General features: G+C 54.7%; 2 protein-coding genes across 4 annotated transcripts; both read right to left on the bottom strand.

Annotated features, from left to right (window-relative positions):
* Positions 1–3,437: 3,437 nt before the first annotated feature.
* ARHGEF19 (Rho guanine nucleotide exchange factor 19) lies at positions 3,438–20,550 on the bottom strand. 3 transcript variants are annotated; one of them, XM_059066558.2, is made up of 17 exons: positions 20,468–20,550; positions 19,834–19,964; positions 12,685–13,128; positions 11,977–12,258; positions 11,694–11,802; positions 11,542–11,618; positions 10,961–11,223; positions 9,977–10,137; positions 9,720–9,872; positions 9,345–9,474; positions 9,137–9,211; positions 8,873–8,962; positions 8,536–8,696; positions 6,465–6,623; positions 6,064–6,143; positions 4,353–4,457; positions 3,438–4,032 (listed from the first exon to the last, which is right to left on the bottom strand). In XM_059066558.2, the coding sequence occupies exons 3-17, from the start codon at positions 13,097–13,099 to the stop codon at positions 3,875–3,877; spliced, it is 2,418 nt and encodes an 805-aa protein (XP_058922541.1). In that variant the 5' UTR covers positions 13,100–13,128; positions 19,834–19,964; positions 20,468–20,550; the 3' UTR covers positions 3,438–3,874. The 3 variants fall into 3 exon arrangements, with proteins under 3 accessions (XP_058922541.1, XP_066872644.1, XP_066872647.1); XM_067016543.1 differs by having other exon boundaries at positions 6,064–6,140; XM_067016546.1 differs by lacking the exon at positions 4,353–4,457.
* On the bottom strand, positions 16,166–27,499 carry LOC131740992 (anoctamin-7-like). Its single transcript, XM_067026273.1, is given in 15 exon segments — positions 16,166–16,194; positions 17,029–17,146; positions 19,834–19,964; positions 20,452–20,561; positions 20,754–20,878; positions 20,923–21,024; positions 21,282–21,352; positions 21,355–21,471; positions 21,553–21,689; positions 22,193–22,288; positions 24,208–24,314; positions 24,444–24,542; positions 24,652–24,789; positions 27,231–27,374; positions 27,491–27,499. Coding segments are annotated over 15 exon segments (1,533 nt in total).

The following is a 27,499-nucleotide window of genomic DNA, read 5'->3' as shown; positions in this document are numbered from 1 at the left end:
TCTTAGTTTCTAAACACCACCCTTCAGTAAAAGGAACCATGCTCCTTAGAGAAATGGCTGATTCTGGTGCTGAGAAAGGGAAAATACAACATGAACCTGGAGCATCGTGTGCCAGAAAGTAAGGAAATGCTCAAAAAGAAAAAAAAAAAGGATGAGGGCTATCACAGACACAGGAGCTAATCTGACAAGAGTTCCCAATGGCCAAAGCTGGAACAATCTGAACAATAAAATAAATAACTTAGTATTGAATTATAATCTAAAGAATAAGATAGATAAAGGCATGGGTCCATGCTGATAGAAATAAATGGGGGGAGGGGGAGCTGGGAGGAGGAAAAATCTTCCTAACAGAAGAATTCAAAATAATATATGTAGCTATAGCTTCCAGGAGGTGGAGTATGGCTTCCCCCCAACTTGAGTGTGGGCTCCACTTGCTTCAAATAACAGACTGTGAAAAGGAGAAAATAGTAACTTCACAGTGGAAAAGGCTGGCAGACACCAACTCAACCATGTAATCAAGGTTAACACAACCAGTAATAAGTCACGGGGACATCATGTGCCTCCTGGGATGATGGGACAAGAAGGGCACTTCACCTCTGCGGTCTTCTTCCCCCAAACGCACAACTCCTGCCCAGTCATGAGCGTCATACAAACCCAAACAGAGGGACAGTCTAGCAAAATACTGACCAGAACTCCTCAAAATTGTCAAGGTCATGAAAAACAAGCAAAGACTAAGAAACTGTCACAGACTAGAGATGTCTAAGGAGATGTGACAACTGCATGCAATGTGGGAACATGGACTGGCTCGTGGAACAAAAAAAGGACGTTGGTGGAAAAACTGGTGAAATCGGAAGAAAATCTAGAGTTCAGTTAATAGTCATGTACCAGCGTTGGTTTCTTAGTTTTGACAACTGTGCCATGGTCATGTAAGACGTTACCATTAGGGGAAACTGCATAAGGGGTATACAGAACTCTCTGTATAATCCTGCAACTTTTCTGTAAACCTAAAATTATTCCAAAGTAAAAGCTATATTTTTAAAACCCATACGGGGGGCTTCCCTGGTGGCGCAGTGGTTAAGAATCCGCCTGCCAATGCAGGGGACACGGGTTCGAGCCCTGGTCCAGGAAGATACCACATGTCGTGGAGCAACTAAGTCTGTGCACCACAACTACTGAGCCTGTGCTCTAGAGCCTGCAAGCCACAACTACTGAGCCCACGTGTCACAACTACTGAAGCCCGTGTGCCTAGAGCCCGTGCTCTGCAACAAGAGAAGCCACCACAATGAGAAGCCCGCACACTGCAACAAAGAGTAGCCCCTGCTCACCGCAACTAGAGAAAGCCCACGTGCAGCAACGAAGACCCAATGCAGCCAAAAATTAATTAATTAATTAATTTTAAAAAAATCATATGGGGGACTTCCCTGGCAGTCCAGTGGTTAAGACTCTGCAGTCCCAATGTGGCCAAAAAAAAAAAAAATCAGGGCTTCCCTGGTGGCGCAGTGGTTGAGAATCCGCCTGCCAATGCAGGGGATACGGGTTCGTGCCCTGGTCCGGGAAGATCCCACATGCCGCGGAGCGGCTGGGCCCGTGAGCCATGGCAGCTGAGCTTGTGAGTCTGGAGCCTGTGCTCCGCAACGGGAGAGGCCACAACAGTGAGAGGCCCGCGTACCGCAAAAAAAAAAAATCATACAGGATATAAATGTATGAACTAGCATTCAAATTCAAATATGTCTGTCCCCTTAGCCCATACATTTCATCTTCCCTGCACCATCTCATGTTAGAAATTCATTCCCAAAGCCTTCTTCATGGGTCTGAGCTTCTTCCCATCTGCCCACGTTTGCCCTCTCAGACCACCCTAACTCATTTGTTTCCTTTGCCCCATGACCTCCTCTTGAGAGATGAAGGATGCTCCTATCCCCTCAGGTGTGTACACATCTCCAAGTTCATTATTCCCAGGTCCTTCCACTCTCTTGGATGACTTGGGTTTCAGTGAATATTGGCCTCCCTAGCACCTATTCCTCCTCTGCAGCAGCCATCAGATTCCACTTGGGGATCCATGGGGTTCCAGAGAATATAACCTGGTTCCAGATATAAAGCGCATGACTTAAGCTAGGTCGATTAGCACACACCATCCCTTGACCACTGTGATCAGCCCAGAGGTAGCAATGTGACCCAAGCAGGTCTAAAACATCCCAGGACTTTGACAGAGAATGCTAGGACAAAGACAATTCTCTTCTTCCATTTTGGATGTCAATGAAGAAGCCCCTGGAAGCCTTAGGATGAAGCCAATTATAGGGACAAGAGAGTAGAGAAATGGAAAAAGCTGGGTTGTCAGTGACATCAATGAGCCACTGGATCAAGCCTTGCCTGAAGCCCATCCTGCCACTACACTTCTCAGTTGGCTGAGAAATGCCCCCCCCACAAAAGATATCCACATTCTAATCCCTGGAACCTGTGAATGTTATCTTATAGGGGAGGGGGGTTCTTTGCAGATGGGATTTAAATTAAGGATTATAGGATGGGGAGATTATCTGGGTGTGCCTCAAATGCAACCACATGTATTCTTTTTTTAAAAAAAATTAATTTATTTTATCTTTGGCTGCTTGGGTCTTTGCCGCTGAGCACGGGTTTTCTCCAGTTGCGGCAAGCAGGGGCTACTCTTCCTTGCAGCGACCAGGCTTCTCATTGCAGCAGTGGCTTCTCTTGCTGCCGAGCATGGGCTCTAGGCTCATGGGCTTCAGCAGTTGTGACTCGTGGGCTCTAGAGTGCAGGCTCAGTAGTTGTGGCGCACGGGCTTAGCTGCATGTGGGATCTTCCCAGACCAGGGTTCGAACCCACGCCCCCTGCGTTGGTAAGTGGATGCTTAACCACTGTGCCACCAGGGATGCCCCAACCACATGTATTCTTACAGGAGAGAGGCAGAGGGAGATTAGACAGACACACAAAGATGCAATGTGACCACGGAGGCAGAGAGTTGAGTGATGCAGCCACAAGCCATAGAATGCTGGCAGCCGCCAGAAGCTGGAAGAGGCCAGGAAAAATTCTCCCCTAGAGCACATCTCTACAAGACAGGGCACAGCCCTGCCGACACCTGGATTTTGGCTCAATGATACTGATTTCAGACTTCTGGTCAGAATTGCGATAGAATAAATTTCTGTTGTTTTAAGTCATCTAGTTTGTGATAATTTGTTAAAGAAGCTGTAAGAAAAAAAAAATCCAAGAACGAATATATTCTCTTTAATATTTAAGACTATTTGAATCTGATATTTTGTTAATTGCGGCCAAAAGCAGTCTAATTGATATACAGCCCCTCTCTCACCCTCCTCTGGTTAGGAGGTGAACTCTACAGAAGTGGGAGGTAGCCAGAGACCCTCCTGATCTTTAGCTGGGGAAAGAGGGCTGGGGTGGAGGCAGCACCGAAAGGCTCACAGACTCCAAGCCAAGGCATGATGGGACTTTATTTACAGACAGGTCACAGCAACCAGGACCCACACGGGCTCAGGCCAGAAGACTCCAGATATATATACACGTACAGGTCCCAGCACCCGTTAGCACCAGAGCCATTGCCAGCCAGGTCCCTGCCAGAGGGACCAAGAGTCAGCAGTGTTGAGGGCAGGAAAGGGAGAGGGCCCCAGTCCTTGCCAGATATCAGAGGTCACAAGCCAGAGGAAGAAACTACCCTCGTCCCTGAATTGTGGACACTGAGGAGCATGAGGACAGGGGAGACCCCCTCCTGTGTCCAGCCTGTACTTTCAATGCCAGGTCTCGGAGCAGAAGTCCCAGTGACAGCATCTTGGGGCACGGAGACCCTGCAGGCCCTCTCCAGACCTGTCCAGGAGCCGGGCGTGGAGCAGGTGTCCCAGGCCATGGCTTCCCATCACACGGGGGGCTCCCCCAGTTTGCTGGTGGCACTTGTGATCCGCTTATTTTCCCGGAGGTTTCGGAGGCGGGCACTGAGGCTGCTGATCTCTTCCACGTAGGCCTGGGGCACCCACCCTTTCTCACCATCTGCCAGGCGGACCCCCTCCAGCCAGCCTAAGGGCACATAGGCCAGGAGTTGCATCAGTGGCATCAAAGGAACCCCTGGGCTAGGGCTGCGAGGAAACACCTAGGCCCTGATACGAGCCTCATCTGCAGCCCTGGGGCCGAGGGGACATCATCTCAGCATCCCCCAGATCCAGGAAGGAGCATGCCTCTAGCAGACTTGTAGACGAGCTTCTGACCTGTTTTTCCTGACATCCTCTGAGAAGGTATTTCCCACTCTCCCTCATCAGTTACTCTCAGTCTCAGCTATCTAGCTACTTTCTGCCCACCGAAGCCCCATCAGGGCGGCCTTCCCAGGAGGCCCCTCTCACCATCACTAGTCCGGGTCCTCACTGCCAGGATGTCAGTCTTCTCCAAGGTCAGCTCGTCTGGCTGCAGTGCCTTGTATGTCCTGACACACTGAACCTGGGGGCGGTCTGAGAGCCCAAGGGAGAGTGAGGGAGTCCCCAGGGTAGGATGGGGCAGGGGGAGGCAGCAGGAGCAAATAAGGGGTGGGAGGGTAGCCTCTGCTGCCGTTTTTCCTCTGTCCACCCTGGCCACTCTTTTCTCTGACCCTAAACACAAGTTCTAGGTGAATCCAGTCTCTCCCGGCTTCAATACTGCTTCTGTGCCTGGGCTCTCATCTTCCCAGCTCAATTCAATACTTTGTTCCTGACTTCCTGGTCTAACTGCCCCCAGAAAGCCCCCCCAAAACGGTAATGGTCCCTTTGTATGCCCCCTCATGCTACTCTGGTGTTCCCTCCAGTCCCTCCTTCTCAACTGAGATTCAAGCCACATCACTCCCCCATTTATAATCCTCCAGGGCTTCCCGCTCCTCTTAGAATAAAATCCGAAGTCCTCCCCACAGCCTACAAAGCCCTACACAGTCGGGTGTGGCCCCCCCCCTTGCTACCCTCCTCCCCTCCCTCATCTTCCCCCCTCTCCTTCGCTCCTGGCGCTCAGCCGCACTTGTCACCCTGCTGTTCCTCAAACACTCTAGGCTCCCTCCTCCTTCAGGGCCTTTGCACTGGCTGTGCCCCCTTCCAGGAATGATTTACCCCAGATCTTTTCACGGCTGCCCCTCCCCATCCTTCAGGGGCCTTCCCTGACCACCTCTTGGGAGTGGGAAGTTTACCCCCCAAGCCAAACAGGACCTCTAGCTCAAGTCAGAGAATCAGCTCCAGTCCAGGCCCTCAGCCCCTTCTACCACACTAGGTGGGCTGGGAGTATCGGGAAAAACCACAGGCCTTGGGGCCAGACCAGCTTATTGGCTGTATGACCTTGCAGGTTACCTAACATTACTGGGCCTCGGTTTTCTCAAAAGGGAAAAATGAATAGGATTTTTGACTAATGACTAATAAGATCGTCATGAGGATTAAATAAAACAAAGGCATATACAAAGCCCCTAGCACCCTGGCCCATGGAAGGTACTGGGTGGAAATGAGTTCCCTACCTTCCCCTCCATTAGCTTAGCCTTAACACCCTCTCTCAGAAACCTTCCAAAGCTTCCTGGCACCCACTATACCAAGATGCCCTCTGATTGGGCTGCACCCTAGCTTACCAGCCTCATTTCACACCCAGAGAAGCCTCTGGATCAGCAGAGCAGATCCCTCGTGCTACCACCCCCACCCCCATGTCCCAGCCTCTCTGGTTTCCGTCCTCTTTGCAGTTGATACAAAGCTGGAGACAGACCTGGCTTCCAGTCCCAGCTCTGCCACTTACTAGCCAAACTTGGACAAGTCACTTTACCTTTGTGAATCTGTTTTCTAATTTGTAAAATGGGGACGAAATGGGAGGATGTGAAAGGCTATGTCACCTCCAGGGTGCTACCTGTGCACGTGGAGGTTGGTCTGTCCTGTGTCAAGCCTACGCATCCTTCAAGCTTTCACAGAGCTGCCCCTGCCTGCCCCAGGCCAGCTGATCTCTCTCCGCACTAGCCCCGCTGGCAACAGGACACCCAGGGTTGGAGGAAAGGGGAGAGCAATGAGGTACCCAGCCCAGGGAATGTGGCTCTAGTGGTGGGGGTAGGGGGCAGGCTGTTACCTTCCCCCTCGCTGATGACCTCCTTGTCCTCCTGGGGGGTAGAGGGGCACATGGCTGAGATCCATCGCTGCTTCTCACTTCTAGGGAAAGGGGAGGCCGAGTTGTCACAACACGCCAAGTGCAGTCTCCCAGGGACGGGGTGGTGAAACCGGAGCTGGGAGAACTGGGTACGATGTCCAGACCTGGGACCCAGAATCAGGTCTTCTCTACCCCAGGGCCCACCCACGGCCCTGTTCCCAAGCCGGTGCCCCACCCAGCTCTGAGCATAAGAACAGAACAGGTGCAGGACACCCTGGATGCCAGCTCTGCCCACGTCCAGCCTTACGCCACCATCCGGAAGCCAGAGATAAAGGCCTTGTGCCTGCCGGGGGTCCTCTCCCCCCATACCCAAGCCCACTCACTCTGTCCGGGCCCTCAGTAGGAACTGGTGCTTCGTGTGTTGCCCATGGAGGAGTTGAAGGAGGAACACATGGCCAGGGATGCCCTGGAGCTTCAGGCTCAGGTCCTTCACCTGCAGCTCAGCCATCTTGGCGTGGACAAAGACGGCGAACTTCCCCAGCCTGCAGGACCAGAGGAGGTGAGGTCAGCCTGGCCCCCACCCTCAGGACGAGGCGAGTTCTGATTGGAAGAGAGGAGAAGGGGTCACCTGTCCCTCTAGGACCCTCCTCAAAGAAACTTGGCTGCACAGGGCACCGTTTCCCTGGCAGCCAGCAAAGTCCCTAAAAGGAATGGGGGCTCCATTGGCGCTGGCTCACTGACAGAGGTGGAAGGTGATGGAGACCAGCCCCTGGCCCCCAGGCACACTTTCCACTTCTCTCTGAACCTCTTCCTGGAGGCTCTGTTCCCAAGAACCAACTGGGCAGCTCCCCTGATGAGATCTATGGACTGTTTCGTGTCTGACTCTCTAACCGGTAGAGAAGCTGGACTTTGTCTCATTTGCCGCTGTATCCCAGCGCCCACACTGCCAGGCCCACTGTTTGGGTCTGATAAACCCTTGTGGGAAGGATGGGTGGGTGGGTGGGTCAAGGATGTTCCATAAATTCCTTCATCTCAACCCATCTAAACAAAACCAGTATCTCCTACCCCAAACCAGGTCCCTTCACTGTTCCCCATTCCAGTGAAAGATGCCACCAAGTTGCCCAAAAGGAGACTCAGTCCTCATTCTCACCTCTTTCCTCCCTCTCCCCCGACACCCAACCGGCAGCTGTGTCCTATCTGTCTATCTCCTTACTGTCCCCAGAATCCAGTTATCCCCAAGCCCATTACCACTTCTGGAGCATCTACTCTCATCTGGGCAGTTACAAGAGCTTCTGGTCTCTGCCCTTCCAGCCCATTCTCCAAATTGGCCAGGAGTAAATATCACTCCTCTGCTTAACTCCCCATGTTCCCTACTGCCTTCGGAAAGTCTAGCCTCTCTGCCATGGCTTTCAACATCCCAACTTCCTTCTGCTGCCCTTCCCCTCTATAAATGCAGCCATACTAGGCTTCATCGTCTCCCAAACATACTCTGCTCTTATACCGTTCTGTGACTTGGCTATATCCCCCCAAATTCCTCTACCCGAAAAACTCCTACTTATCCTTCAAAACCCAACTCAGATGTTCCTTCCTCTGTGAAACTTTACTGATTCTCACCCCACACCAGGGGATACTACAGTGTACTACCGCCTTCCATCAAAACCCTGAACAGGTGGTTATCAGGATATATTTTCACTGGTCTGAGAGTTCCTACACACTTTGGAGGGCCCAGTACAGAACAGGGATTCAGTGATGCTTCATTGAATGAATGAGTAAATTAGCAATGAACTCCTTTCACGGCATAAGATGTCCCATCCAGCCTTAAGCCTTACTTCATTCCAGAAGTCTCTCCCTCATCCCAAACTTATAATAATCAAGGCTAATACTGAGTGAATGTTCATTATGTACCAGGCACTCTGCTAAACTCTTCACATATTATTATCACATTGAATCTCCCTTCTAGTTTACATATGGAAGACAGGATAGTACAATAGTTAAGAGCCTGGAATCTGGCATCAGACAGACCTGGCCTCCTCCTGGCTCCTACACTTACTAGCTCCATGATCTTGAGAAAAACAAGGGAGACTACTTCTCAGGAAGATGATTAGAGGATTAAAGGAAACAATCCACATGGCATGCCTGGAACATAATACACGCTCAGTAAATGTTGATTATTATCATTACGACTCAGGGGAGATTGGGACTCTAGGGTTGTGCTTTTAATCTCTGCTCCAATTAGCTTAAGCTCAGAGCAGCTTCGAAGTTCTTGGCACACAGTTCAGCCCTTGATTCTCAGGTCCAGAAGATGGACTTGCCCTAGCTCTGCCTTTCCTAGGGGAACCTCCAAGGCTCAGGGTGCCCTGGCAGCACAGCCTGTCAGATGGACTGATCGTGAGCCCATTGGTGGGGAAGAAGAGAGCTCCACTCTCATCTACACCCACCCCCGCCCCGACTCACTCCTTCCTCCGGGAGAGCAGCAGGCAGTCATTGAAGAGGTGCAGGTAGACCGCCTTGCTGGACAGCTTCAGCTTGGCAGGGGGTGCTGCGGGCAGTGGGGCCAGCTCCACCAGCTCCCCGTGCCGAACCAGCCAGCGGGCCTGGGAGATCAGCGGGAAGATCTGGGAGGATACAGGAGGCAAGGGGGAGCCCAGGTCAGGCCGGGGGCAGCAGGGCAGAGAGCACAGGGCAGGGGATGGGAGGGCTGGACAGTGATGAACTGGCTTGCAGCCCCCAGGGAAGGAGGAGACAGGGCTGCCCCTTCGCGTGCCCCAAACTATCAGCTGAGGTCATGCACCTTGCCCTCAAAGTGGATCTTCTTGCTCAGGTGGATGAGCTCCTCTGTCCTCTTCATGGACTGCACACTGGCATTGCACTCTTGCACCAGCTGGGGAGACCAGAGGTGGGTCACCTGCAGCGCCCCCTACCCCGGCTCCCAGAGCCCAGCCTCAGGCTCCCACCTGAGGACCAGAGACTCTGAAGGCTGGGGCTCCTTTAGAGGCACATAGGGATTCCAGGGAGGCCCTTGGAAGCCAGACATCCCCTGCCCTCCCGAGCTCACCTCCTTGAGTGCATTGAACGCCTTGGTGGCCATATCTTCGTCTTCTGAACCCTGTGCTGTCCGCTTCAGGATGTTCTGGAGGGTGGAGTCAGCGCAATGAAGCAGGCTGTGACCTCTCCCAGTGACCCTGCCCAGCCGTGGGTGCCCAGAAGGGGCTGTGGAGGGCACAGCAGCATCTCCCCCACCCAGCCTGGTGCCCTCTAGGTACCTCCACCAGCATCTTGAGGCGGGTGATCCTCTGAAACGGCAGGATGAGGAAGGAGGTGAGGGGCAGACGCTGGCACACGGGAGACTCCTCCAGGCGAGCCAGGATGCTGGGGAACTTGGGGTTCTCCAGGCTGGAAAATGGGGAGAGGGGAGGGTCTGCGATCACAGGTGACCCTGAATTTCTGGATCCACGACTCCAGCCACCCCATTTGTCCTTGAGGTGCGTTCTCAGGTCTAGCCTTCTCCTGGCCACAGAGCCCTTTTCATGTACCACTCCCCTCCCGGGTCACCCTTCCTCACCCAGTCCTCTGCACCTACTGCTGCCTGAGACTCCCCTATCCTCCCCCACCTCCCTTTTCAGAGCCCCCAGCCCTACAGCAGGCGCTGGTAGGTGCGCTCCTGATAGGCCTGGTTGGTGACATAGGGCAGGTAGACGCGGCGGAAGCCCGGACAGTGGTGCAACACAATATCGCACACGCTGAAGCGCAGGACATCGGCCTCCAACCGCTGCTCCAGGTCCTGTAGGAACCTGAAAGGTCAGAGGGGGGTCAGGGCCAGCACCAGGATGAGACCCCAGATACGGGAGCCCAGGCTGGGTCCCTGACTCCCGGCGAGGCCAGACCACTCCCTCACCTCTCGCTGGTGCTCTTGACCTCGGGCAGTTTGGAGAACAGCCACTGCTTGTCCTGCACCCCCAGACACTCACTCAGCTCGGCCGAGCCTAAGAAGTGGCCCACAGCCACCGACAGGCTGTGGATGTATGAGGCCTCGGACGTAATCAGCTCAAATTTGGCCTGAGTGAGGGCGGACGCAGGGTTGGAAAGGCGGAACCAGCCCACGCTGAATGCGATCGCTTCGCCCACCACGCACACCCCAAGCCCTGGACACCACCTCCTTAGACGTAGCTGCACTCCTGTGTCGCCTCCCCTTCTCTAGCCTCACCCAGGATCTGGCGCTAGATGGGGTTCGGAGACACGCCTCCAGCTTCTTGCGATTGTCCAAACCCTACTAAGGCCCTGGTTTGAGCCCCTAGCTCCGCCCATCCAGCCAGGCCCTAGTCTTCTGATGGCCCTGCCCCTCCCAGGTGCGCCCTCCCACTAGCCCCGCCCACCCTCCGACCCCGCCCCTGCTCTTCTTCTCGCTTGGTTCTGCGCGCACCTTGGTTGTTGCGCTCTGCATGGCTCCCCTCCTCCCAGTCCCCGCTTTCAGTGATCTCTGTCATAAGGCCCAGCCTGATTCCGTCCTTCTCTGGCCCTGCCCTATCCTAGGCCTTGCCTCGTTGACACCGCCCCTCCATCGAGCTTCCCCACTCGTCTTTGGTTCCAGGGCTCCTGCGTCCTCGCCTGCATCCAGCCTCACCTTGTCGTGTTCTAGACCCATCTTCCCCATTGACAGCCCCTCTTTTGTGGCCCCTCTTTCCCCGCTGGATCCCATGCCCACCTACTGCAGTTTGTAGTCCCGCTGGCCGGGTACCCCTGCGGCCAGGGTCGCCGCAGAGTCCGCGGACCACCTACTCCTGACCCCGCCCCTTATGTTGCCCCGGCCTCTTTGGGCCCCAGGACCGCCTCCCACGGCTGGCAGCCCCGCCGGCCCCTCCCGCCGGGTCCCGGCGCCCACCTCCTGCAGTTTACAGTCGCGCAGGCTCAGCGTAGCCAGGACGCCGCTGCCGCGCACGTCGGGGATGTCTTGCCACAGCGAGAAGGTGGAGCCTCGCGCCGAGCGCTGCGCCCGGAAGGAACTGCTCGGGGAGAGATTGGCGCGCGGCGGCCCGGGCCCCTCCTCCGCGCCCTCGGCCTCGTCCCCCGGGCCCTCCTCCTCGCGCTGCTGCCGCCGCAGTTCGCGGGCGCTGGCCACGTCGCTATATTCCTGGTAGAGGACCGCTGGGCGGGGAGAGGGGCGGGGGAGGGCCGTGGGGCGCCCGCCAGCCCTGCCCGGCTCTTCCCAGGCTCCCCCGAGGGCCCGCCTCACTTAACCAGCCTTTCCGACGGTTCGGATAGCGGGACTCAGTGAATTCATTAATTCACTCATTCATTCCACAAACACTACTTGAGCACCAACTGCGTGCTAGCCCCTGTGCTGGATACTGAGAGTTCCATTCTCTCCCTGTCACAGGAGCCCTACCTCTCAACTCTCCAAACCCCAGTTTCCCAGTACACCAAAGCCCCCAGACCCTTCCTCGGTGACCCCCTCCCACGTACAGTTAAGGAGGAACCGTGACTGGCGCCGCTCGCTGGCGCTCCTGGAACCCGGAGCCGGCTCTTCCTCCGCATCTAGCCTAGGAAAGGGAGTGTCAGGGCACTTCTTCACCCGTACCCCGCCTCGGACCCAAGGCCGCAGTGGGAGGTGGTACCTGGGCTCGGGCCAGTTGCCATGGCCCCCACTCAGGTCAAGAAGAGCCGGCATCGCCATAGCGTCCACCCGCATCTCTACACTGCGCGACTCTCTTCCAGACGCTTTCCCTGGAGGGGGTAAGAGCTGAGGGAGGGTGGCCCCAAGAGTGGTGCTGGGCACCAGGGCACCGCCACACTCCAGTTGACCAGGCCCCAGTCTCAGGTATCCAGTGAGCGTGAGCTGTGCCCCACCCTGCGTCTGGCTCTTGGGCTGTTCTTAGGGCCCAGGGGAGGAGGCTGTACCTTCCCGGGCAGCTCCAGGGCCTGACCCTGGGGTCAGTGCCCTGGCTGCCGAATTCCGTCCCAGGCGCAGGGAAGAGTGCAATCGGGTCATCAGCTCAGAGGCTGAGAAGCGCCTCCGCTCAGGCCCCTCGAGGCCCACTCGGGTGGGCCCAGGCAGCTCCAGCGGCCTAGGCTCCGCTGTGCTCAGGGCCTGTTCTGTCGCCTGGCTTGGCTCCAGGAAGACAGCATGGGCCTCAGGGCTGCCAAGGGCCTCTTCTTGCTGGTATACCCGCATCTTGCGCCCTGCAGGGGGGGGGGGGGCGGTGAGAGAGCATAGGCTGGCACCCACTGGGGTCTCTCCTCTCCTCCCTGCCACCGCTCTGTGGCCCTGAGCATCAGGGGGACGTGCCTATGAGAAAGGCCAATGTTTTTGCCAGGTTCTTTCCCCAGAGTAATGGGATCAACAAGAGGGGCAGAGAGGAAGCAAAGTGCCTGACTGCAGTCAGCAAAGGGTGGGCAAAGGACCAGGGAGGCCAGGCCAGCCACTCACTGTGTAGCCTCAGACAAGTCACTTGCCTCCCTGAGCCCCAGTTCCCTTATCACTAAAATCTATCACTTGTCCCACCTATCTGGGGAATTTGGGGGCGTACGGGTCCTAAAAGAGCCACCCAACCTCTCTTCCCCATCCTCCCCACCAGGCCACCACCCCCCTCACCCTGACTGACTCACAGGCGGACTTCTTCTCCGAGCCGTGGCTGGCCCGGCGCTGTGGCTGTAGGTGCTGGGGACTCCAGGGTCCCTCCAGAGCTGGGGACTGGGCACTAGGACAGTGTGGCCAGCTGCCAGCCCTGCTGGGCCGCATTCCCCCACTGGTAGAGATCTCGTTGTCTGGGCCTCCTGGGGATGGGGGCCATAGCAGCCCTTGGAGAGGAGCAGGGGTCCCCAGAGACCAGCGGCTGCCAGGTGCCTGCAGCTCCTCTGGAGCAACGGGGAAGAGATCCAGACACACAGGGCTTGGGGGCTGCAGGGTGGGCAACTCCGCAAAGGACAGACTCTCCTGCTGGCACACAGCTACTGGGCGGTGGGCAGTGCCAGGTGGCCCAGCCAGATGGGACTGGAGGGTGGGAGGGGGCCCACAGTCCATTCCTCCTTTGCTCTGCCACCCGCCTGGGCCTGCAAGGGAGAAGGCATCAGAGCGAGACACAGGGCAGCAGGGCTGGCCAGTAAGCACCACGTCCTGGAGACCTGGACAAAGCCTTGTGTACACACATCTGTACAAGCACACACACACCTTATTATATAGTAGTAGCTAATGCTTACTTGGCACTTACTGAATGACAGGCCAAGTACTTTACACATCTTATTTCATTTAATCCTCACAACAACCCCGAGTTGATGCTCTTATTAGCCCCTTTTTATAGGTGACGAAAGTGAGGCATAGAAGTTGTTATCTGGTAAATAATGGAGCCAGGATTCAAACCCAGGCAGTCTAGCTTCTGCGTCTGTGCTTTTAAGCACCTTGCACATTTCCTAACTCTCACTGACATGCAATCAGACATACAGATACACACATTGTCACACAAACCCATGTCTGTTCCATGCACATCCACACACATTTGCTTCCAAGTATACACACTGACATACATACTTTCACAGATGTACTCAGACATTTCTAATTCGCAGGCTCACACATTCACACACACTTTTTTATACAAGTACATCTATTCACTCAGACCTTCACAAACACATGATGACCCATAAGATATTTACATATCCACTCGTTTTCTCACACTCCTGTTCCATTCACACTCACACACCATGAGGCAGATACAAACACACAGGCCCAGAAATCCTTGCTTTGGTGTTACCCAACCTCCCCTCCCGTGCCCAGAGTTGTAGCCTTTAGCGCTGAGTGGTGCCCACACCCATGCCAAGCTGGCTGGGAGGGTCACACACTGGCAGGCGGGCCACCAGGCAGGTCAGACTGGGCCCTCCCAAGAGACGGGCAGGGAAGTGCCCCAGCTCCTCAGCTTGGGGTGAGGGAGGGGGTCTTCCCTACCCCAGCCCCCAGCCCCAGGATCGGGCCAGGCTGAATGGGTCCTCTCTGGGCAGGACGTCGTCCCGAGGGAGGCTGCCGGAGCCTCAGGACAGGTCTACTGATCAAGGGGTCTGAGCCCCCCAGCCCTTGCCCCGTGGCCCTTTGCTGGCTGCCCTCCCGCAGCCCCTCACCTCTCCAGCCAAGGCCCACTGCTGATGTTGTTCGGCTGCTCCGGCAGGGGAAGCCCTCTCTCTGCCCAGCTGGCTGGGGGAGATCCCACCCAGACAAAGAGTTTGATTCATCAAACCCTGTGGTAAGGCAAGCGGGTAGGGAGGGAGGGAACAGGCAGCGGGCTGGGCGGGGGCCTACCCTAGCCTGGCCTCGCTTCGGGCAGGCTGGGCAGCGAGGACCCCCCAGAGGCCCCTTCAGGCCAAAGGGGCAGTGCCCAGCCTCGCAGGGCCAGGAGACCCAGGAGACAGAGACTGCGAGACCGAGGGACTGAGACCTGGAAAACTGAGACCCTTTAGACAGCAACCCAGAAGCCAAGACCCCAAAGCACTCAAAACCAGAAAACCACAGACGCTGAGACATTCAGGGACCCAGAGATGGAGACACAGAGACAGAGACACTGAAAATTTCAGACAGACCAGATATTTAGAGACAGATGTGAAGCCCGGCAAAACTCGGGGAGACAGATGGGCGAATGTTTCATGCCCCGCAGGACTGCCAGTCTCACGGGGAAGCCAAAAATGAAAACAGTTACAATGCAGGTCGGCAGGAGCCAACCCAGAGGAACCGTCATATTAGGGCGCTGGGCTCCGCTCAACCCGGTCATTCCAGGAGGGCATCCTGGAGGAAGTGAGAGTGAACTGTTCTGGCTGAAGTACCCAAGGACCCAGTCCACAGAGATAGGGAGAAAGCCTCGGCGTGAGAGAAACAGTGACAGTGTCAGTGACCCTGGGAGAGAGGGAAAGAGGGGAGGACCCAGTGGAGGACAGCTGGATCTGTGACTGGGTCCCACTCTCTGCAGTCCCTCAACCTGCTTCCCCCTGCTTTCTCCTCCCCTGCCTGGAGTACAGGTAGCGTGGCTGCTCCTGAGGAACAGGTACTCCTCCGGACCCTCCCCCCAGGGAGCAAGTCTCTCCTTATCTGGTAAATGGGACAGTCATGCTTCAAAACGCTAATAGGAGGGGCTTCCCTGGTGGCGCAGTGGTTGAGAGTCCGCCTGCCGATGCATGGGGCGCGGGTTCGTGCCCCGGTCCGGGAGGATCCCACGTGCCGCGGAGCGGCTGGGCCCGTGAGCCATGGCCGCTGAGCCTGCGCGTCCGGAGCCTGTGCTCCGCAATGGGAGAGGCCACAACAGTGAGAGGCCCGCGTACCGCAAAAAAAAAAACGCTAATAGGAGAATTAAGAATAATGCAGGGGGACTTCCCTGTCAGTCCAATGGTTAAGACTCCTCTCTCCCAATGCAGGGGGGCACAGGTTCAATCCCTGGTCAGGGAACTAAGATCCTGCATGCCTCCCGGCGCAGCAAAAAAAAAAAAAAAAGGATAATGCATATCAAGCACCTATCACATAGTGGGAGCCTTGCAGTTGCTAGTCATTCTTCTCCGTGTTATTAGTCTTTCTCTAGTCAGAGAGATGGCTTCAGCCATCACAGAGTTAGGGAAACTGAGGCAGTGAGGGTGAGACACACGCTGTTTTGTAGGAGCATGTGGCAGGAGACACGGGACCACTGCCCACCAGACAGGTCTCTTTCTCTGCTGGAATCAGAAGTCCTTAACACAGAAGTCCCACTTGCTTCTGTGGGTGCACATGTGCAAGAATACACACTCTGCTCCCTTGTATTCTGGGAGATTCTCTCCACTTGGGTTCTGGAAGCCCCTAGAGGGCAGGGAGGAACCCCCTGCCCTTGTCAGTTGCAGGGATAAATGAGCAAAACATGGAACCCTTGGGGCAGGAGCACCCCCAATTTAAAAAAAAAATTTCTTTTTTTGGCCATGACACGCAGCATGCGAGATCTTAGTTCCCTGACCAGGGATCGAACCTGTGCCCCCTGCCGTGGAAGCACAGAGTCCTAACCACTGGATCGCCAGGGAATTCCAAGGAGCACCCCCTATTAAAGCCTCAGAGGAGAAGGCAGGGTAAATGGAGGGGGCATGTAAGGCTTCCTCAGGGGACACAAGGCTGGAGGCAGGTCCCTAGGGCGGAAGTCAGGAGTGGGTCAGCCTCCACCTCCATCCAGGCCAAGGGACAATGAGAATGACCCATGTAGCCAGGATGCCAGCCCTGTGGCCTTCCATGGATGTGGTCCACTCAGCCTCAATGCTGGGGACCAAAGAGGGGCAGAACTATGTTCATAGTGTTTACAGCTTATCTCTGCTAGAAAAAAAAGAAAAAAGAAAAAAAACCTCAGGAAGAGACCGGCCCCAGGTAACAGAGGGACATTACCTGTCCAAGACATTGTCACAGGATACTCTAGTGCCCACTAGGCAAGGGTTATTCTGGAACCCACAGGGAAAAACCCCTGCCAACGTTCAAGGCCCTGCGTTGACACTGGCCTTAGGCAAATCATAGCCTGGGCCTGGGCCTGAGTGTGCCTATCTGTAGAGCAGCCCCTAGGGCCCCTCGCAGCCACACCATCTAGGAAACTTTGGTCATCATGAGTATCTCTGCAGGCTGAGAAGGATGGGCAGGGCCAGAAAGGGTCCCATCCAGTGGGCACTGCTAATCACATGGACAGTGGGCCCACTTGGCAAGGCTGGCAGGGAAGGTCCCTGGACACTACTATGGTCCGGAGAAAGCATCTCTGACCTCCTGTGCCCAGAATTTTCCTTCCCCCTCCCGGGTGCCCCCTGCCCTGCTGCCCGAGGAGTAGGGCCCTGCCAGGGCCCCTCTTCTCCTTAAGGGACAAGGCCAAGTGGGAGGTCATGACTGGAAAGGGAATCCGGGCCAAGCAGGCTGTGGAGCCCCAAGAGGCCTTAAGTGTGTGGGAGCCAGGATCAGAGGCCAGGCAGTCTGCACAAAGGACTCACTTGGGAAGACTGGCGGGAGGAGGATGGGGTTGCTGGCAGCCAGGTGGGGCCCTACCTCAGCCAGGGAGCTCCGTCCAGCCTCCAGCACGGTCCAGGGCTCCAGGACACCCTGGGAGCTCTGGGGTTGCAGCCGGGTCCTCAGGGGGCGATGTCAGCATGGCCCCTGAGCCAGGCAATGCAAGCTCTCGGGTATTGTGTGGGGCAGGGAGAAGGGGAGGCAAGGGCGGAGGGAACCTCTCTCGGGCGGGCAGGCGGCTGTCTCAACGTGCCTGCTCCCCGCCCCCCTTTCCCAGAACCGGTTTGGCCAGTCTGAGGTACAAGAGGGGGGCTGGAACAATGGGAGTCCTATGCCCAGGAGAGGCTCTGAAGGACCCCAGACCGACATCCTAAAGATGGGGGAGGCACTGTTTTTCCTCCCAGGGGACAGACAGGTCACCCCTCTTCTGGAGCTTCCCAAATGTGAGGTGTGCTCAGGGGGCTTCTTGGGGCTGGGGAGCATCCTGGGAGTTTTGCAGAGAAACTCCCAAGCCTTGGTCTCCTCAGGGATCCTGAGAACTCTGCAGTGTGTTGATCCTCTCTGAGCCTGCTACAGCATCTATAAAGGGATCACTCATCTCTATGGTTGGGAGACGGAAATCGTGAAAGCCAGTTATGTGACACACCTGGCACCATCCTGGCGATCCTTCCAGCATCACAGCTCCTCGTGAATGATCTATCCTCGCCTGCTCCCTGTAATGACCCACCCTCACCATCTCCAACAGCCTCCTCCACCAGGCTTCCCAGACTCTAGTCCACACTGAATGAGCCCTCAAAAAACCAGTTCAGTGTCCCAAATGGATAAAGAAAATGTGGCCCATATATACAATGGAATATTACTCAGCCATAAAAAGAAACAAAATTGAGTTATTTGTAGTGAGGTGGATGGACTTAGAGTCTGTCATACAGAGTGAAGTAAGTCAGAAAGAGAAAAATAAATACCGTATGCTAACACATATATATGGAATCTAAAAAAAAAAAAAAAAACAAAAGAGGTTCTGAAAAACCTAGGGGCAGGTCAGGAATAAAGACGCAGATGTAGAGAATGGACTTGAGGACATGGGGAGGGGGAAGGGTAAGCTGGGACTAAGTGAGAGTGGCATGGACATATATACACTACCAAATTTAAAATATCTAGTGGGAAGCAGCCACATAGCACAGGGAGATCAGCTCTGTGCTTTGTGACCACCTAGAGGGGTGGGATAGGGAGGGTGGGAGGGAGACGCAAGAGGGAGGGGATAGGGTAATATATGGATACATATAGATGATTCACTTTGTGATACAGCAGAAACTAACACACCATTGTAAAGCAATTATACTCTAATAAAGATGTTAAAAAAAATTCAAATATCCCAGTGGTATGCAATCTTCGCATGCCTTTTTTTTTTTTTTTTTTTTTTTTTGGCCACCAGTGAGGCTTGTGGAATCTTAGTTCCCCAACCAGTGATTGAACCCCCCGCCCTGGCTGTGAAAGTGCCCGAGTCCTAATGGACCACAGGGAATCCCCTTCGCATGCCATTTATTTGAGCAATTGGTAATTGCCAGACACTTAATATGAAGATGTATACAAATACTAATACTCACGTTGCTAATAACTCTTATTGTACACTCACTGTGTGCCAGGCACTGGTCTGAGCACTTCACATAAATAATCATTTAATATCCACCACAACCCTACAAGACAGATACTTTTACTGCTCCTACTTACCAGATGAGGACATGAGACTTGTACATGTTAAGTACATTATCCCATTTAAATCTCTCATCAGTTCTATGAAGTCCCTATCTTACAAATGATGAAATTGAACTTACCCAAGGTCACACAGCAAATAAAAGTCAGAACTAATATTCAGACCCAGGTCTGTGACTCCACCACCAATCTGTGCCCTTAACTACTGCCCAGTACTGCCTCACCAGGCTTTGGGGAGGATCTGGTGAAACGTGTGTGAAAGTCCATTGGGAGGTGTCTCAGCTGACCTAACTATAAACACTTTTATTATTATTGACATACTACAGACCTTGATGAGCATACAGGGCAGGAGGTCCACGCCCAGACCCTAATGAGCTCTCCCTTACCAACTGCTGACCATTCAGTTCAGAGAGTTCAGGTCCCTTCACTCCTTCATATCCACTTCGCCCCCCAGAGCACAGTCACATAATGAGGAGACACTGCACAGAGTGGTTGGGGACCAGGTGTCCATGGAGAGGTGGCACGCTGGAGCGCAGAGAGGTTTATTGTCAGCGTTGCACATAGAGCAGGATACTGGAAACATGAAGAGGGAGGCAATGCAGGACTAGGGGTCTTCAGAGAACCCTAGCCCTCTCATCCGAACTCCAGGGCCGACCTTGGGGCCGCTGGCCAAGGTACTGCCCAGACCCCTAGCTGGAAGCATTGGACCCCAAAGGAGGGAGGATCCTGGGGGAACTAGGGTCGTGGAAGGGCAGTCTCTCCTCACTCGACCCTGCGTCCTGGGCTCTGGGGACAGCGCCCTTGCTGCAGTGGACGGAAAGCAAGGCTAGGTCAGGCTGAGCAGGAGGGCCCTCCAGAGCAGAAGCGACAGTGGTGGAAACAGTGTAAAAGAAGGGGCGTGGCGTGCGCGGAGCTGGATGAAGAGGGAGGCCTGGCGAACATTTGAGGGCAAGCGGCCAATCCTCCCCCTGGGCAAGGCCAAACAAGAGGGCGGGGCAAGAAAGCTGAGCATAGGCCTGGGGGCAGGCAGAGGGGCGTGGCCAGAGGGGGTGGGGCCAGGGTTCGTGGGCAGCGCTAACCGCAAGTAGCGCCTCCCTGTTGTCCTCCAGCGCCGGCTTGGCCAGGTAGCACTCGGGCTTTATCTTGGTAGCCAGGGCGGCTGGCACGTCGGCACGAGCCAGGCGATGAGGCCCAGGAAGAACACCACGTGCTGGGGAGAAGGAGGGGCCAAAGAGAATGACTGCTTTAGCAATCTTAATCTGCCGAGCGTTTACTAAGTGCAAGGCACTATTCTGAGGGTTTCCGGGTATTCATTCAGTTAATCCTCACAACAACTCTAGGAGGTGAGTAAATTACTTCCCCTGTTTTACCTGTAAAGAAACCGAAGCATAAAGAGGTTGTCATTTGCCCAAAGACACAGAGGTATAATTGGAACCCCCTAACACTAGGGACCCTGTTCGAATCAGACCTAGAGAAAGGATCTTGAGCAAAGCTGGAAGGAGCTCCAGGGCTGTTGCCAAGAGATAATAATAGTAGTAGTCGTGACATTAATTCACTGAGCACCCACTGTGCTGTGCAAGTATTTGCCACTGAATCTTCATAGCGACCCTATGAAGTAGGTCCTATTCTGTAATATACCCCGTTTACAGCCAGTCAGCCGCACAGCCTGAACTTGGACCCGGGTCTGTCCGACGCACAGATGGCTGAGCCTACCTCGAAGGCGATGATGAAGCCCAGACGCACAGCCAGCAAGCAGCTCCAGTAGAAGAGGGTGCGATTCCTCTGAGCGTCGCGAAAGCCCTTGTACCTGGGTTGAGGAGGGTGCGGGGTTCCGCGAGGTTCTCGACTCCGCGACCGGCACTCCCACCCTCCCCACCCTAGAGCCTGGCCCTGCCAGGTTAGCAGTACCCTCAGCCAGCTCTGCCCTCTAGCCCGCCCCCTTGACTCAGCTTCCTGCCCTCCCAGTTAGGCCCCGCTCCCACCCCTCCCACAAGCTCACTGCCCCGCCTCCAGATTCAGCAACCCGCCCCCAGCCAGGCCCAGCGGGTCCGCAGACTCAGGGCCCCGCCCCTCCCAAGCAGGCCCCGCCCCACCGCGCTCAGCCCCGGCCGGTGGTTCTCCCACCTGCAGGGCGTGTGGTTGCCCTAGGCAAGGTAAGCAGGGGGTGCGGGCGCCAGCATGAAGTTGACGTAGCCGCGCAGCTGGCTGTGGTGTTCTTACTGGTACAGGAGACGTGGCAGGAAGTCTGAGGTGAGGGCGATGAGGAAAGCCTGCAAGGGGGCTTCACAGGAAGGTCGTCCCGCCTTTCAGGGCCCAGTCTCCTAACTCATCCCCGCCCAGGTCCAGCCCCACTCCCGCAGGCAGGAGCCTGTGCCCGAGGATCCTAGCCTTCTGCCCCTATTTCTCAATCTCTCACCCTGATTTCCAGCCTCAGCCCCCATTTCCCTATTCCCGAGCCTCCTCCCAGTCTCTGATCTTCATTTCCCCCTCTGACCCTGTATTTCCCTCCTTATCCCCCTCTCCTCACATTCACGATGACAGAAAGGTAGGCAATGGCTTCAAGCGGGAGCAGCCAGGTCCGCTCAGCCACCAGCCGCCAGTACTCCCAAAGAACTTCTGGGTGTCTGGTTGGATCTCCACCCAGTTGTTGAGCAGAGCAGACAGGGGTGCCGGTGGGAAGGCTGCCACGAAGACGGTGATGAACCTAGACTGCAGCGCTGGAGTTGGAGAGTGTCAGGCCTGGGGTCACCTCCGCTGCTGGGCCAGGCCCCCAGAAACCCTGCTGGGCCACTGCTCACCCATCCCCAAGTATTCATCAAACTGGCCCTTGAACTCAATGAGCTCATAATCCTCCTCCCAGCGCCGCTGCTCCTGCCTGATCTGGGTGTCCTGCAGCCCGGCCAGGTGTCTCTTCTGCCTCCAGGTCTTCAGCTTCCTGGGACCAGACAACGCCATTTCTATCCTCCCACTCCCTTAAAGATAGGCACCACGATTATTCACACTTTACAGATGAGGAAATGGAGTCTCAGAGACCTGGCCCAAGGCTCCCCAAGTTGTAAATGGTGCAACCAGAGCTCAGGTCCTGTTTGTTAGACTCCAGAGTCGAGGGCTCTTAATCTCTGTGCTTCCTACATGGCCATTCTCTGTCTCTGAAAGCCCTTCCCCCGATCTAAAATGCTAATAGAAAGCCCTCCTCTTTCCTGTTCAGCATATCATTTAATCCACTCAACTCTCTTGGAGAGGTATTATTGTCCCCATTGTACAGGTGAGCAAACTGAGGCTTAGAGAGAAGCAAAGCCAGAGTTTACAGGAGTCAGAACTAGGACTTATGTTCCGGGGTCCTGACCCCCATGGGGGGGCGGTTTCTGCTCTGCTCTCATAAAGGTCCCCTGACCCAGCCTGACTAGGCCCAACCCCCAGATCGTCCCCTGCACTCACAGCACAACGAACTCCTGCACGTTGCTGACCAGCTGTTTGCCCACTGTGATGATGAAGAGCTGTTGAGCAAGCTCGAGAAGGCAGCCTCCAGGCTCACTGTGATTGGCAGACACACAGCACCTTACTCAGGGCTTAGGGGCTGGCCCCCTACTCCTTGGAGGCCCCAGAGGCAGATCCTGCCCTACCAGACCTGAGGGTGTGATGTCCCCCACAGTCCCTCAAGAGCTGGCTCTCTAAGAATACTCACGTCCTCGCTCCACATGCCAAGCAGCCTGCCATGCTCACCAGGGTATCCCACAAACCTGTAGGCCCACCGCACCTGTTGGCAATGTGCCCTCCCCTTCTGGAGCCAGGCCACAGCTAGACTCCATGCTGAGGCTGACCTCTCTCCCCGCCCACCTGCTGAGAGATAACTCTGGTGATGGGGCTGCTGGGAGGCCTTGTCCCACTGCCCCCAACTAGGCTATGTTCCCAAGGCCTGTCGGGACCATGGCTCATATCTACTGCTCAACCCATGAGAAGTGAGTTGGGTATTTCTGGCCCAGGAAGACGGAGTCATGCTGCTGGTGGGGGGAGGGGTGGTTCTTTTGGTGATTCTCCCTCCCATTCCTGTCAAATGACGATGGCAATTACACAGTTAACACCATCTCCTGGGAGTCTAACCCCTGAGGACTCCTGACCCATCCTTGTTAAAAACTGGAAGCTCCTAGAGGGAAGACCCAGCTCTGGTTCATTTCTGTCCCCAGCATCCAGTCCAGACAGCTCGGTGGAAAGGCTACCACAAAGATGGTGATGAAGCCAAACGTCAGCAATGGGAGGTTGAGTGAATGAATGAATGCAGGTGTTAGAGTTTCACATTTACCCAATGATGCACTGGTATGTTACAGTTGAGAAAACTGAAGCCCAGGGATTTCCTTGGTGGGGCAGCAGTTAAGACTCCATGCTCCCAGTGCAGAGGGCCCAGGTTTGATCCCTCGTCAGGGAACTAGATCCCACATGCATGCCACAACTAAGAGTTTGCATGCTACAACTAAAGAGCCCAAGAGCCACAACTAAGGAGCCTGCCTGCCGCAACTAAGACCCAGCACAACCTAAATAAATAAATAAATATTTTTTTAAAAACTTGAAGTCCAGGGGCTTCCCTGGTGGCGCAGTGGTTGAGAATCCGCCTGCCGATGCAGGAGACACGGGTTCGTGCCCTGGTCCGGGAAGATCCCACATGCCGCGGAGCAACTAAGCCCGTGAGCCATGGCCGCTAGGCCTGCGCGTCCGGAGCCTGTGCTCCGCAACGGGAGAGGCCACAACAGTGAGAGGCCCGCATACCGCAAAAAAAAAAAAAAAAAAAAAAAAACTTGAAGTCCAGGGAAATCAAGGTCCAACTTCAAGGTCAAGACCTTGGTAGAGACAAATCTAGAGGCTCAAGGATGCTGCCACTCTGCTGGCAAATCATTTGAGAGTCGACAGCCTTGGTGGGGGTGGGGGTGGGGGTGGGGAGTCCTCACCTGCCTTTGAAGAATGCCACAAAGAAGGGAGAGGAGTAGATGGACTTCCCTGGCAGTCCAGTGGTTAAGACTCTGCACTCCCAGTGCAGGGGGCATGGGTTGTATCCCTGGTTGGGGAAGATCCCGCACGCTGTGTGGCATGGCCAAAAAAAAACAAAAAAAGAAAGGAGAGGAGTAGAAATTGCAAACTGGAAGATGAAGACTTTAAAAGTGAAGGCATCTTCATGGAGGGTCTGGGCTCTGTGCATCTCTGGGCAAAAGGCAGAGCTGGTCAGAGTTTTACTGAGTGTAAGGGGGCAGGCCCAGCCCATTGGGTCAGCTCATATGCTTCTGTCCCCAGTCCACCTTCCCCTAAGGCCAACCATGCCCCCCTGGCCACCTTCATCTGAGGATGGCTGAGCAGGCTGGGGACACCAAGGTGGGAGCTGCGGGCTCTGAGATGCAGGGAGCCCTGCCTCAGGGCTCACAGTTCCCAAGTGATGCCAGGACACCCCTGCGATCCCCTGACTTTACTCATCCCACCTGGTGAGCTGCTCAGCCAGTGAGGTATACACCTGGCCCAGGAGGAGGATCAGTACCAGGTAGGGCACAGTGCTGCTGATGCTGGCAACGTTACCAGCCTAGGCAGAGTGATGGCCATCACCTTGAGCCCCGCCACGTGGAGAGGCAGAAGGAACTTGAGGATGCCCCCATTGTGCCCGGGGTCTGGAACAGTGGTCCCACCCTCCATTGCTCCAAGGGGCACTCACTTGGGTCATGAGCACAGAGGTGGCCGTGTGGAACATTGCAATGCTGATGATGCCGCAGTAAGTGACGACAGACACCAGGAAAATCATCGCCACACAGAGCTGGGGGCCAGCAGGAAGAGCTGTCAGAGCTGGAAGGCAGGTCCACCAGGGCACCAGCCCACCCTGGAGGGCACAGTCCTTCCAGAGCAAGGGGCCAACGCCCCCTCACCATGATGAGGATGGCTGCAGAGCTGGTGAGTAGGCGGGGAAGATGGGCGCAGGGTGGGAAGTAGGGCTCCTTCAGGCCTGTCACTGGGTTCTGGGCCATCTGTGGGGCCAGGGCAACAAACTCTGGATGTGGGCACTCCTATCAGAGGGGGCATCAGAAATGTGCATCCCAGGGCCCAAGGGTCTGGGTGTCATGACCCTGGGGTGGGGGAAGCCTCCTGCTTTTTCCTCTTTGCACAGGGAGCTCTGGAAATGCAGGAATGAGGTCTGATACATTTTTGTTTCTGCAGGGCCTTTTTCCCCTAGGTCCTGGCTAAGAGCCTGTGGGTGGGTGGATGGATGGATGGGTGGGTGAGTAGACAGAGAAGTAAACAACAAATGGATGCACATGTGGGAGAGGGCTGGATAGTCTGAAGGACGGGTGGCAGCAGGTGGACAGGTGGGTGGGCAAACTAGACAGGCAAATCTCTATAAGTGAGTGCACAAATGTGTGGGTAGATGGGTAGATGGATGTATGGATGGATGGATAGCTAGGTGGAAGAGGACATGAGGGTGTGGTTGGACGGATGGACATGAGGATGGATGGGTAGATGGATGGATGAGTGGATGAGTAGATAATGTATTAGTTATTCAATAACTATTAACTGACCACATACGCTCTGAAGTAGATACTGGATATGACATGATGAACAAAGTGGACAAAATCTAAGTCCTAACAGAGTCTACAGTCTACAGTTGGGGAGACGGACATTAGATAAATGAACACAAATATGTACTTGTGAATAACTCCTTTGAAGGAAAACTGGTCTTCAGGGATGGTCACTCAGAGGAAATGACATTTTAGCTGGGACCTAAAAGATAAACAGGTGCTAAGTAATGGGAAAATGAAGGGGAAGCATTGCAGGGGTTGGGGAGGAGACTGGGTGCAGAGGCAGGGCCACTCTTTTGAGTCACATGACTTGTATAATTCACTGCTCTAAGAGGTGCCATTCACAATGACTTCGTGACTTCAGTTTTTCCTTCCTGCTTTTTCAGTCCTCCAGAACCTGTTTAACCAATCAATACCTTATATTAGAACCTCTCTGTTGAAATAACTAGTCTGGTTTCTATCTTCTTGTCAACCCTAACTGTTGGATGGATTACATTATGGATATTTGGACAGATGGATAGATGGAGAGATAGATTTGTGATTCATAGATTCACCCATCAAATGTTTAATGAGCACTTTCTATATGCTAGGGACTGTTCCGGGCCCTAGGGAGATAGCAACATCACACACAAGGTCTCTGGAGCTCACCTTCTAGTGGCAGAGGACAGACAAAAAACAATAAACAAGAAAATGTAGTGATAAATGCTGTGATGAGATTAAAACAGTGATAGGGAGCGTCTTTAGACTGGGTGATCAAGGAAGCCCTCTTTATTTTTATTTATTTATTTTTGGGGGCCACTCCCTCATAGCTTGTGGGGTCAGGGATTGAACCCAGGCCCTTGGCAGTGAGAGTGCAGAGTCCTAACCACTGGCCATCAGGGAATTCCCAAGAAAGTCCTCTTTAAAAGGACTTTAAGTCAAGATATGAATGACAAAAAGTAGGCCATATAAAGTCTGGAAGAAGAAGATTCTAGCAGAGAACAGCCAGTGCCAAGGCTCTGGTGTGGAAATAACCCTGTCCTATTCAAGAAACAGCAAGGAGCCAGTGGAACTACTGGAGGAGAACTAGGCAGAAGCCAGCTCACACAGGGTTGTGGGCTGCTGTGAGGGGCTTGGATAGTTTTCCAAGTGCATATGAGAACCTACTAGAACGCTTTGAGTAGGATAATTCAGGATGTGATTTGTATCTTCAAAAGATTGCCCTGGCAGCTGGGAATGGTTTGAATGGGGGCAAACATAAGGGCAGAGAGATATATTGGGAGGCTACTGCGGTGGTTCAGGTAAGAGAGAATTGTGATTTGGACTGGGGCTAGGGAGTGGGGAAAGTGAGGGTGGCAGTGGAGATGGAGAAAAGCAAACAGACTCAGGATCAATGATCAGATGTTTGGATGGACAGGTGGACGGCTAGATGGGTAGGTGAGTGGAATGCTTCTCTCCTTCTTTCCTGTTTCAGGAAGAGTTTCTCTTTGAGCCTCTAAATGCCTCTAGTAGGCCTTCCCTGGTGGCGCAGTGGTTGAGAATCCGCCTGCCGATGCAGGGAACACGGGTTCGTGCCCCGGTCCGGGAAGATCCCACATGCCGCAGAGCGGCTGGGCCCGTGAGCCATGGCCACTGAGCCTGCGTGTCCGGAGCCTGTGCTCTGCAACGGGAGAGGCCACGACAGTGAGAGGCCCGCGTACCGCAAAAAAAAAAAAAATTAAAAAAAATAAATGCCTCTAGTATTTAACTTCACCAAACCTTATATCATCCTGATGTCAGGGGAGGGTGGAAAAGTGACCCAGGAAAATTGTAGGGAAGAGCCAGATTTGGATCCTGAGATGCTGGACTCTAGAGTCGGACTCTAGAGTCTGAGCTGTTCCCAGCATGCCTTATGGCCTCTGAGAACTGTGGGAAGCAGAGTTCTGGGCCTGGAGGGCTGAGCTGGGCATCACCTCCTCTTCCTGGAAGTCACTGCAGTCCCAGTGGTGGGCCAAGGTGGTACTCTTGTGCTTCCAGTGCTCCAGGAAGGCCATGGCCCAGAAGGACATGAAGATGCTAAAGAACACAGTCCCCAGATGGTCAAAGAGATAGCCCAGCTGCAAAGGAGGGAGAGAGGGCACACTGCAGAGGGCACACTGCCTTCCCAGCAGCTAGGCCCAAGGTGCTGGGTCCCAAACACCTACCCGTTCCCTTGCTCTCTTCCCTGGCTCACCTTGGCCAT

The sequence above is a fragment of the Kogia breviceps genome, chromosome 1 (assembly GCF_026419965.1).
Source record: "Kogia breviceps isolate mKogBre1 chromosome 1, mKogBre1 haplotype 1, whole genome shotgun sequence".
Classification (NCBI taxonomy): Eukaryota; Metazoa; Chordata; class Mammalia; order Artiodactyla; family Physeteridae; genus Kogia; species Kogia breviceps.
This window is presented reverse-complemented; position numbering and strand designations above follow the sequence as displayed.

Coding starts and splice junctions, on each gene's coding strand:
- ARHGEF19 (XM_059066558.2), bottom strand. CDS start 13,099: ATGGACTGTGGGCCCCCTCCCACCCTCCAGTCCCATCTGGCTGGGCCA. Junction 10,138..10,960: donor GCGACTGTAAACTGCAGGAG/GTGGGCGCCGGG, acceptor GCCCTCACTCAG/GCCAAATTTGAGCTGATTAC. Junction 6,624..8,535: donor CTGCTCTCCCGGAGGAAGGA/GTGAGTCGGGGC, acceptor CTGGTCCTGCAG/GCTGGGGAAGTTCGCCGTCT.